We start from the raw sequence: 12,251 nt of genomic DNA, 5'->3' as shown, positions 1-12,251 counted from the left end.
GCCAGAGCATTTCAACTGCCCCAGGTGTGGTTGAGTGTGGAGAACCCTTTGGTTACAAACCTGCCTTTGCCCACAGGTGCCCATGGTCACCAATCCTTGCCCGTAGAGTACACTCATCCAGTTTCAGAAAGTCTGAGAGACAGGGCTTCATGTTGGCTGTTCAGGCCACCATGAAGATATTTATAGGTAGACCCATGCAGACGTATTACCAAGTGTCTAGAAGTCAGATTTAATTTATTTATATTTAAATATAATCCAAGGAAAATGAGGTACTGCCTTCGTGAAAGTGACATTTGTTAAAAATAACAGATGTAAAAGAAAGGCACAAACCAAGAAACGCAGAGACTAACACGTGCACATCCCTGAGCTGCATCACAGCGTTCAGCCCTGACTCACGCCCACGGCTCCAAGGTTATACCCGTAGATGCTGCATTAAAACCAGTTGGCTGTTGGCTGTTCAAACTCCGGTGCTCACAGTGCTCCAGTCCAGCCATTCCCTTCCAGCAGCTGCTGCTTTTCCAGCTGATGAACTCGTGATTCGAGAAGCGGTGTGGGGCATGTCAAAACACCCGCCCCTCCCCGTGGGGATCACCCCATCACAGGATAGCTGCAGCAGGGCTGGGAGTTGGGGAACTAAAACAAACTGCTCGGTCCCTTATGCGTATCTCTGGTGTAACTGACAGGGCCCTGGCAGAAAGCATCCCTGCTGAAGCACTGGGCACACACACAGCGGAGGAGCAGAGCCTGGCGGCTGCCGGGAAGGCTGCGGCTGTTGATGAGAGTCTAAGAGACGGAGCCAAAACCGCTCCGCGGTGGGAGTTTTCCTCAGAGGTCTTCCCGGTGGGTTTCAGTGGCGAGTGGCTGGGTACTTTTCAGTGTGGCATGTGCGTACTGCAGGTCTGCTCATTTTAGGGGGTTAGTCTGGGATCCTCTGCGGCAAACCTGTGAGCAGCGACGAGTGGGGAAGGGTCCACTCGAGGTTCTGATTTGCTTCATCTCCGCTGGCCCTGCAAGGGTCTGCTCTTGGGGGGAGCTCTACTCCAGACCCCGCAGCAGCTCTCCCAAGACAGCCATGGCTTCCTTCAGGCCCTGTCCAGTGTGGGCACTGCACCCCTGGAGCACCCAGCGGCACGCTGCCAGCCGCCCCTGCCGCAGCCTCTCCCCGAGCTCGGCAGGAGACAGCGCTCCCGGCACCTCCTGCTTGTTGGCCAGGAGGAGGACGGGGACGCCAGCCATGCTGGGGTGGCTCAGGGCTTCCTCCAGCGCTGCCGCTGCTTCGGGCAGCCGGACGGTGTCTGTGCTGTCGAGCACAAAGATGAGGGTGCTGATGTCCTCCAGGTAGTCAGGCCAGCTTGCCCGCAGGCTGCCTTGTCCACCGACGTCCCAGAGGGTGAAGGATACACGACAGGGTGTCTGCAGAGACTCCACGTTGAAGCCCACGGTCGGGCAGGTCTCCACAGCCCGGCCGCTCTTCAGTTTGTACAGAAGGGTGGATTTGCCAGCGAAGTCAAGCCCCAGCATGACGACTCGAGCATCTCTTTTGCGCTGGCCTTTGGAGATCAGCTTCCCCATCAAGATGCTGTCACAACCGTGGCGAGGAAAAAAAAAAGAAAGCAAGAAAGCAAGAGTATTTCCTCAATAATGTCAGTTAACAAGAGAGTCCTCGGTCCTGCCTCTCCAAGGCAGCACCTTAGATTTGCTGCAGAAAGCCACAGGGCAGCTTGCTTCTGCGTCTCTTCGTAGCCAAAATGAGGTGAGCGCTAATATTTATGAGGCATGGAGCACAGCCAGGGAGTGCTGCTGGAAACAACAATTTCTATATCCCAGCTCCCCCGCTGCTGAGACTTCCATTTTCATTCACAACCTGAAGTGGTTGGTGCAAAACAGAGCCAGCATTTTGCAGGAAGAGGTGGAGAGATGGTGGAGCAAGTTTCCTCCTCATCGCGTACAGAAATAAACGAGCTTTTGTTCATTGGCTTCTCTAGGGGAAATCCACCCCCGGCAGGACAGGACAAGGAGGAACCTGGGTTTCAGACTAGAGTTACTCTGGGAATTTGCTGAATCACAGCTCAGGGGTGTGGATTTAAACATGAGCAACAACTGACATTTATTTTTGCTGCCAAACCCAATCTCCGTAGCAGCAGCTTCCAGTACCTGTTGCACAGCTGGCAACAACAGCAATTCCAAATAAAACCAAACACACACAAGCATCATTTTTTAATGTCTCACTGAAATAATGGCCGGTCCAATCGCCTTGCCTGGGGTGGAAATCTATACCATTCTTTACATCAAGGTATTTACTAGATTGCAGCTTTTGCAAGTGAAGCAAAGTCAGTCCTCTGTGGCTGGGGGAAGGAGGGGGAAAGAAAAACCCTTAAAAGAAGGGAGAAATATTTAACAAGACAGCACCACTTGAACTTTAAATGCCAGAGGCAAAAATGTGCTGCTGAAACAGCTCCCAGAATCGCTTGTGCAAGAGCAGTTTATGGCAGCCAGGCAGAGGCCCAGCAAAGCTGGTATTTACCTTCTTTATTGGTTGGGTTTTGCTCCCAAGAGACTGCTGAGAGGCGTGCAGAATTGAAAGCGGCTGTAAGTCGCACATCGCAGAGTTAACACTGCTCCAAGCTCTCCAGCCACTTTTGTTTGAGGATGGAGAAGGAACTGTGATTCATCTGCCCTTCCCATGTGCCTGTGGGACATGTAGTTTCCCCAGCGATGATCTCTGCATGACGCCTGCATGTTGCAAGCCACCGTTGCTGGGGGTGAAGCTCAGCATGTGGAAAGGACTGTCTGGTCAGTGACCAGGTCACTGGTGACCAACCAGAGATGTATTTCTTACCCCAAGGGCAAGATGTGCAATTTCTCCATCTTTTAAAGAAAGGAAGATGAAAACAAAACAAAACCAGGAACCCAGCCCAGATTTGGGTGCATGGGAGCGCAAGGGATCCTACAGACCATGTTTTTCAAGCTGTCCCTCCCATAGGAAACCCACAGAGCCCAGTGGAGCTAAACACATCCATGAGGTTTGTGCGGCTGGTGGAGACGTGTGGCTACAGTCAGGCTTTAGGTTAACTCAAAAGCTAAAGCTTATGTACAGCAGTTGTTGCAGAGTTAATCTAACTATAAAGGCACCACCACGCATGTGACAAATCATGCAGTGTATGTTAATCTGTGATCTTCTCTGAAGCCAGACTATAAATGGGAAAAGGGCAGGAAGCTCTCTAAATGGGAATAAAAAAAGAGAACTATGATGTGCAGCAGATCCTGATCCTTCAGGGAACTGTTTGGACACTCCGCAGTGTGCGCCGCTGCCCCAGGGTTACCCCCGTTCATCTCAGATCTCAGTTTTTAAAAATAAGTTAAATTGTTGTCGGGCTCCTTAATCTGCTTGTTCTCCATTTTGGGAAAACCTTCCTCCCCATCTTGCATTGTACTGGAAAATCAACTGTAGTTGGGGTTTTTTGATGTACCAGTGGCTCAATTGAATCATCTCTCAATCTTTTCATGTTTATACTGCCTTTGGTATTACTTGTCTTCTCTGAGGCTTGATAGGAGGCTGTGGTACACGTCTGTTTCATCTGACCAGACATTCATAGCAAAGAAATGACTTTAAAGTACACTAAAATACAGAAACAGAAAGCAAGGGAGGAGATTCTACCACCCAATGAACAGCTGAGTATTTGAGATATGATGTGCTGGAGTCTTTATTGCATCACTCTTGAATATGCTACAGAAGTAGCTGCTTCTGGATAAAAAAAAAAAAAGACAAAAAGAAATAAAACCCTGTGGTGGTTTGACCCTGGCTGGAGGCCAGATACCCACCAAAGCTGCTCTATCACTGCCCTTTTCAGCTGGACAGGGGAGAGAATATATATTGAGAGGCTCAGGAGTGGAGGTAAGGACAGGAAGAGACCATTCTGCAATCAGTGGCACGGGCAAAACAGACTCAGCACAGAATAAAGGAAAGAAACTCTCTAATTTATTACACTGCACTGCACACTCAGTGAGACCAGAGTTGGGTAATAAATGCGACCAGATCTTAAAGCACCTTCCCCCACCCCTCCCTTCTGAGCAGACTTCACTTTAGTCATGATTTTGCTCCCTTCTTCCATAGGATGGGGAGGGGCAGGGACTGGGAAAAAGGGGGCTTTGGTTAGTTCCTTGGGCAAGTTGGTGTCCTTAGTTGGGGGGGGGGGGGGAGAAGGGGGGTAGGAGGGGCATTCCCTGCTGCACCATGAGGTCCCACCCCCAGGAGACAGTCCTCCGTGAACATGTCCCACGAATCCTTTCCCACGAAACTTCAGCTCTTCACCAGCTGCCCCAGTGTGGGTCACGTCTCTGGGTGAAGTCATAAATCACAGAATGTCTCTCAGTTTCTCAGGCCCAGACTGCTCCAGCCTGGTCCCACACAGAGTCACAAGCTCCACCCCACAGCACACCTGCTCCAGCTCAGATCTGTCTCGCTCATCTCTGTGTCTCTCTCTCCACGGGCTGCAAGTGCTGGCAGAGGCTCCAACGCAGGTCACAGCATCTCCTGTGTGTCTCCACCCGCTCCAGTGTGGGGTCTCTCCATGGGCTGCAGGTGGGGTCTCGGCCTTTTCCATGGGCTGTGGGGGGACACCCGCTCCACCATGGGTTTCTCCATGGGCTGCAGGGGCATCTTTCTCACTGTCACCTGGGGTGCCTCCTCCCCATCTTTCCCTGGCCTTGGTGTCTGCACAGCTCCTTACATCTTCTCACTCCCTTCTCTGGTGGCAAAAAGCAGCTGCTTGTGGGTTTTTTCTCTTAAATGTGATTCCCAGAGGCACTGTGACTATTGCTGATGGGCTGGTCCTTGGTCAGCAATGACTCTGGCCTTGAGCCAGCTGATGTTTGCTTTCTTGGGCCTGCAGAGAGCTTCTGGCTGCTTCTTGCAGAAGCCACCCCTGCAACACCCCCTCCTCCACCAGAGCCCAGCCACACAAAACTACAACAAACCCAAATAAAGAATACAACTAGGGTACAGTTTTACTGAAGACTGCTTTCAGGTTTTCTGTGGCACAGGATAGAGTAATCCACGGGCAAAGAGAGGCAACTCTATATTCTTTGGGTTTTTTACATTCTCGCACCTTACATATTGCACTGCAGCCTGTTTTCTTTATTTCCAGCAATTGCTCCAAATAAGGGGTGCAAACTGTGCCTACGGAGTCAGTTCCACCTACATCTATGCTTTAAAAGCGTGGTATGTCCAATAAATAATACATGGGAGCAATCACAAGCCTGTTTAAGGAAGAATAAAAGAAAAAGAAGTAAAAGCAGATGAGCTGAGCGGGCCTACTGCCGGAGCAGAAAGGCCATACACTGAATAATTCAGAAACTGCATTCAGAGACAAGGACAGCCCTTACCCCAGATACATCTTACATGGGCAGAACAAATGCTCTTGCCTCATATTTCTTGTGCCCAGATTCACAGGAGCAAAGCCAATGGCTGCTAATTCCATTTATAGTTCCTGAGAATTTCAGTCCGTTTGTTTGTTCGCTGTTGGTGAGGCCCACATCCCCTTGTTTCCTAGATGTTCATCACAAAGAGCAAGAATCCGGACTAGTACTATAGGAGAGACCCTCCCCCCCGCCCCATGCCCTAAATAAGCCAGTAACTGGAATTTTGTCCCAATCACTATATTCATTGTGAGGAAGAAAGAGACTTTAAACTGAAAGAAGGTAGATTTAGAATAAATCATAGAATGTATTAGGTTGGAAGGATGTCTAAAGGTCATCTAGTCCAACCCCCCTGCAGTAAGCAGGGACATCTTCACTAGATCAGGTGTCTCGGAGCCCCATCAAGCCTGGCCTTGAATGTCTCCATGGATGGGGCCTCCACTACCTCTCTGGGCAACATGTGCCAGTGTCTCACCATCCTCACAATGAAGAACTTCTTCCTAATGTCTAATCTAAACCTACTCTGCTCTAGTTTAAAACCCATTGCCCCTCGTCCTGTCGCTGCGCACCCTTGCAAACAGCCCCCCCCCAGCTTTCCTGTAGGCCCCTTCAGGTACTGGAAGGCCGCTATAAGGTCTCCCTGGAGCCTTCTCTTCTCCAGGCTGAACAACCCCAACACTCTCAGCCTGTCTAAGTAAAAGATGTGTTCCAGCCCTCTGATCATCCTTGTGGCCCTCCTCTGGAGCCACTCCAAGAGGTCTGTGCCCCTCGTGTTGAGGGCTCAATAAGGATGCAGTACTCCAGGTGAGGTCTCACCAGATCAGAGGGAGAGAATCACCTCTCTCGGTCTGCTGGCCACACTTCTTCTGATGCAACCTAGGATGCAATTGGCCTTCTGGGCTGCAGGTGCACATTGTTGGCTCATGTCCAGCTTTTCGTCAGTACCCCCATATTTTTCTTCAGGGTTGCTCTCTATTACATCAAGATTGGGTATTTAGATTGGACATAAGGAGACATAATATTTTACAATATGGGTGGTGGGTCACTGGAATAGGTTGCCCAAAGAAGTTGTGGATGCCCCATTGTTGGAAGTGTTCAGGGTCAAGTTGGATGGGGCTTTGGGCAATTTGATTGAAAAATGTCCCTGCACATGGCAGAGGGGTTGGACTAGATGATCTTTAAAGGTCCCTTCCAACCCAAACCATTCTACAATTCTATGATTCTGTGACCTAAGACACAGGCTTTGGAGAACAAGATACTTGTTGCAGAATGGCTTGAGAAGCAAGGCCATGAGCCTATGGAGCAGTTGTTCAAGCAGTTGCCTGTGTAGCTTAGTAAGACCAGGCCCCATGCCATCTTGGTGAGAACAGAAGGGTCAACAATCGGTCAGCGTATTCTTGTGTATCATGTAGCACGGCCACGGAATGTGGGAGCAGGAGGTGTGATAAGGATTCAGTGTTCCTGGGACTGAAAAGGAGACATGATTCCCAGGCTGCAAGATGGGTGGAGTATGTAAATGTAACCTTTAGTTAAGAGCCAATTAAAATACAATAAGTATAACACGTGGTAGGAATAGTATAAAAGGAAGTGTGTGCTTGCAATAAAGTTGAAGTGCTTTATCAATCCCATTGATTGGCAGCATTCTTCCCTCTCGTCGCAGCAGATACTGGTTGATGGTTCCCTAGGGACACCACGCCATCTCAGGCATGAGCATCTTAGACCCTCCATGCTCCCCAGTGTGCCTGCTCCCTGGATGGGGCCAGTGGGGTGGTTCCTGCCTGCCAGACCCTGCCCTGATGCCCTGTCTTGAGCCTTCAATGCACCCCAACAAAGAGGGAGATGTGGAGAAATATGGCACAAAGTAAAGACTTTTCCCTCATGTTCTCATCCCTTAGAATCACAGACTGGTTTGGGTTGGGAGGGACTTCAAAGATCATCCAGCTCCAACCCCCTGCCATGGGCAGGGGCCCCATCCAACCTGGCTTTGAACACTGCCAGGGAGGGGGCAGCCACAGCTTCTCTGGGCAGCCTGTGCCAGGGACTTACCACCCTCACAGGGAAGATTTTTTTTTCCTAATTTAGAGTCTAATCTCCTCTCTTTTAGTTTAAACCTATCACCCCTTGTCCTGTCACTAAAGTCCCTGATCAACAGCCCATCCCCAGCTTGCCTGTAGGCCCCTTCAAGGCACTGGAAGGCTGCAGTAAGGTCTCCCTGTGGTCTCCTCTTCTCCAGGCTGAACACCCCCAACTTCCTCAGCCTGTCTTTGTAGGAGAGGTGCTCCAGCCTTCTTATCCTCCGTGGCCCTCCTCTGGACCAGCTCCAAGAGCAGGCAGGTATTGCAACAGCTGCTGTGGAAAGGAAAAGTACCTACCTTGCTTTGATTTCTGTTCAAACTACTATGTCTTTTGTGAACAACTGGAGAATATTTTTCGTAAATATTGTTACTCCAGTCTCTGCATTTATAATTTTGAATTTTACCAGGATGCAGTTCCTCTCTATAGACTCATTTATTCAAGTGTTACCCATATTGTTTGTCTCCTGTCTATACCACTGGAACTCTCATTCTAGGTCCTTCTTCTTTTGTTTTAAAACTCTTCCTCTTGACTCATAATATCTCACTTTGTCTCCTCAGGGCAATTCAAAACTAAACTTCTTTGGTGTCTTCACCTATCCCAGTGCCATCACTTCCTTTTCTGAGACTATTCATTAGTTTTCCTTTTATGGTTGGTCTCTGTCCCTGTTTAAGTCATACATTAATCGATGCTACATACTGCATACATGCTGTTTTCACCTTAGAAACTAGTTAAAATAGAACTTTGACTATTTTGAAATGCCTTAATCTCAATTCTTCGATTTTTTTTAATGTTTCTAGTTGAAAAAAAAAATTTAAAAGACAAAAAAATGGGTACACATTCAATACTATCAGTTATGCATGCCAGAAAAAGGCTCTGTCTTCTTACATACCCCAGTATTGGCTCCTCCATCTGTTGAATGATGCAATGACTGGTTTGGGGTATTTTTCAACTATCCCTTCAGTTGCTATCAAGAGGTTATCATAGAATAACAGAATCACAGAATTGTAGGGGTTGGAAAGGACATCCAAGCCCCCTGCCAAAGCAGGTTCCCTGGGACAGGTTGCACAGTGAGGAGTCCAGATGGGTCTTGAATATCTCCAGAGAAGGAGACTCCACAAACCCCCCTGGGTAGCCTGTCCCAGTGCTCTGTCACCCTCACTGGGAAAAAGTTCTTCTGCATGTTGATGCAGAACTTCCCATGGTCCAACTTGAAGCTCTTGCCCCTTGGCCTGTCCCCACAGACCGTTGGAAAGAGGCTGGCCGTTTCCCCCTGTGTCCCACACTTGAGATATTTATAAACATTGATCAGATCCCCTCTCAGACTTCTTTTCTCTAGGCTGAACAGCCCCAGTTCACTCAGTCTTTCCTCACAGGGGAGATACTCCAGGCCTTTAATCATCTTTGTAGCCCTCCGCTGGACTTTCTCCAGGAGATCCCTGTCTTTTCTATACCAGGGAGCCCAGAACTGGACACAAGACTCCAGGTGGGGCCTGACCAGGGCAGAGTAGAGGATCACCTCCTTTGACCTGCTGGCCACACTCCTCTTGATGCACCCCAGGATCCCATTGGCTCTCTTAGCCCCCAGGGCACACTTCTGGCTCATGGCCAACCTGTCATCAACCAGGACCCCCACGTCCTTCTCCACAGAGCTCCTCTCCAACTGGTTACCCCCCAGCCTGTACTGATACATGTGGTTATTCCTTCCCAGGTGTAAGACTCTACACTTGCTTTTGTTGAACCTCATCTGGTTTCTCCCTGCCCAGCTCTCCAGCCTGTCCAGGTCTCTCTGGATGGCAGCGCAGTGTTCCTGCGTGTCAGCCACTCCTCCCAGCTTTGTATCATCGGTGTACTTGCTGAGGGTGGTATCTAATGATGTCTAACCACACTGCCTACCAGCCCTATGTATAATATAGGTAAATCTGTTCTTTATAAGGGAGGTAAAAGTTACAGCCTGGAGGCCCACTGACAAAGCTCATCTCTCCAGGTGAGTCCTGAGGAAATTCTGCTTCCCAACATACAAATCCAGTTCTGCCTGAAGGAGCCTTTCTCTCATCCCCGTTCCACGGGAAGAAGTGACAGGTGACGCATGGACCTGAACATGCACCTCGTACAACTTGCCACGCTCCAGAGCGACAGCAGAGTCTCAATCTGAGCGCTCGGCAGGTTCAGGGGTTTGGGAGACAAGGTTTCCTTGGATCGTTTTAGTTTCCGTCTTGGCTTCGGCGTTTAGGACAGTTTGTGACAACGAAGGAGGTGTGCTGCAGAGACACCGGAATTTATCCCCAGGAACGAGAGCCTCAAACGTATCTTTCCTACCTTTCTGCCTGGGAAAACAGATGTAAACAAACCCCTGAAAATTCAGAAACTGCATTTTGCCGGCTGGCCACGGAGCGTCACTGTTATCCCGCACACTTCTCAACGCAGAGCCGGTCTCCAGCTGCACCAGCTCCTGCCAGAACGCGGATGCCGGAGCTCCTGTTCCATTGGCGGGGGGAGAGGAGGGGGGGGGGGGGGGGGGGGGGCGAGCAAATAAACGACTTTGGAAAGGGTTTTGCTGAACATCAGTCGTTACGCTGCGTTTTGTGTGGCTGCTCTTTCACAGCCAGGGAAAGCTGATGGTGAGGGCTGCAGAACAGAGGTGGAGCAAGATGCCAGGTCTGTGCAGGTGACATTTAGCTCCAGATTGTTCTAATGTCTCATGGATTTAGCTCGCATCCTCTCCTAGGGCTCTGCAGTGCAAATGAAAACTGTTTGGGAACAGTTTTTGACTGATCGAAAAAATAGCACTAGCTGAGGAGGAAGCACTTTGAAGAATTTCCTTCTTTTAATGGCCTGTAACAGGCCACTGACCATTATGACTCTTCACTGTTTGTGGTCACATATACAGAACGGATGTTTTAATCCACAACAGGCAACAAATTTGCCTACGCCTGGATTTATCTGTGACTGTGCTCGTCTGTGAGATCTCCAGTTTTGATACTGAAACTGCTGATTCGGGCTGCAACAGGGTTTGAGGAGTAATTCCATGCCATGTCATTGTCTGTTTCAGTTCTCAGCCACTTGAGAAAACTACTCCATAGACACCTGCTGCATTAGCAAAAGAGGTGTCAGCTGAGACTAATCTTACTTACTTATTACTTACTGCTTTAGTAAGTAATGTAGGTGGTAGTAGGACGGTTGGACTAGATGATCTTGGAGGTCTTTTCCAACCTTAATGATTCTGTGATTCTGTGACTGCGTGTGTAAGAAAGAGAGGGACCAGCATCTGAGCTGTTGTAGTTTTGTATGGTGGGGTTCTGGTGAAGAAGGGGGGCTGCAGGGGTGGCTTCTGCAAGAAGCATCCAGAAGGTCTCTGCTCAAGGCTTCTGCTCTGGCTCAAGGCCAGAGTCGCTGCTGACCAAGGCTGAGCCACTCGGCGATGGTCACAGCGCCTCTGGGAATCACTTTTATGAGAAAAAAACCTGCAAGCAGACTTTTTTTTTGCCACCAGAGAAAGGAGTGAGAAGATTTAAGAAACTGTATAGACACCAAGGGCAGGGAAAGGGGCAGAGGTGGGGGAGGCGCCCCAGGTGCTGGAGAGAAAGATGCCCCAGCAGCCTGTGGAGAAACCCATGGTGGAGTGCTTGGAGACATACAGAAGATGCTGTGACCCATGTTGGAGCAAGCCTCTGCCAGCATTTGCAGCCTGTGGAGAGACAGAGAGATGAGTGAGAGAGAGACTCACACTGGAGCAGGTTTGCTGGGGGGGCTTTTGACTCTGTGGAGGACCAGGCTGGAGAGACTGAGAGACACATTCTGTGACTGCACCCCAGAGAAGTGACCCACGATGGGGCAGCTGGTGAAGAGTGAAGCCCTATGGGAAAGGACTCATGTTGGAGAAGTTCATGGAGGACTGTCTCCAATGTGTGGGACCCCAGGGGAAGGGTGTGAGGAATGCCCCCACCAGCCCTTAGCTAAGAAGGACAACAACTCATGAGGAGACCTCCCATTCCCCCAGTCCCTGCCCCTCCCTGGGGGAGGAGCCACAATGGGGGGGGGAAGAAGGGAGCAAAATCATGACTAAGGTGAAGTCTGCTCAGAAGGGAGGGGTGGGGGAGGTGCTTTAAGATCACATTCCTCATTACCCAACTCTGGTCTCACTGGGTGTGCAGTGCAGTGTAATAAATTAGAGAGTTTCTTTCCTTTATTCTGTGTTGAGTCTGTTTTGCCCATGTTGCTGATTGCAGAATGATCTCTCCCTGTCCTTATCTCGACTCCTAAGCTTCTCAATATATATTTTCTCCCTTGTCTAGATGAAACGGGCAGTGATAGAGCAGCTTTGGTGGGTGTCTGGCCTCCAGCCAGGGCTAAACCACCATGAGCTAACGCACCAAAGTCAGCAACGAGTTACACACATTACCTGTATACTGTCTTAGGAAGTAATTCCTTTTGTTCTACATAACTTGCCTCTGAACATCCCTGCTTTGCCTGGTTGGCCGATGTAAAAGCTAATTAACAATAACTAATAATAAGAAACTCAAACCCATGAATAAAAAAACCTGACTTGAGGGCCTGTGTTCCAGCTTCTGTTCATACAACTGGGTCTCTCTGTATTGTAATTAGAACAGGCCTGTTCTACATATGCCTGGTCTAAATAGGATCAAAGTTCTGTTTACACAGCCCTACCTTTGCACCATTCCCTAGCCATGTCAAGAAAAGCACCCATTCTTGAGACAAGTGCTTTGCAGAGTCACAAACCCAAGCTGAAAATAAGTGTT

At 49.4% G+C, this 12,251-nt stretch overlaps 1 protein-coding gene across 1 annotated transcript; it reads right to left on the bottom strand.

Moving 5' to 3' along the window:
• Positions 1-1,035: 1,035 nt before the first annotated feature.
• Positions 1,036-1,572, bottom strand: ARL11 (ARF like GTPase 11; the record flags this gene model as incomplete). Its single annotated transcript, XM_084263883.1, has 1 exon — positions 1,036-1,572. The coding sequence occupies one exon, from the start codon at positions 1,570-1,572 to the stop codon at positions 1,036-1,038; it is 537 nt and encodes a 178-aa protein (XP_084120009.1).
• Between the last annotated feature and the right edge of the window lie 10,679 nt (positions 1,573-12,251).

Source organism: Gallinula chloropus (assembly GCF_964237585.1).
Source record: "Gallinula chloropus genome assembly, chromosome: 1".
In the NCBI taxonomy this organism is placed as follows: Eukaryota; Metazoa; Chordata; class Aves; order Gruiformes; family Rallidae; genus Gallinula; species Gallinula chloropus.
Note: the sequence above shows the minus strand (reverse complement) of the source record. Positions and strands in the feature narration are given on the sequence as shown.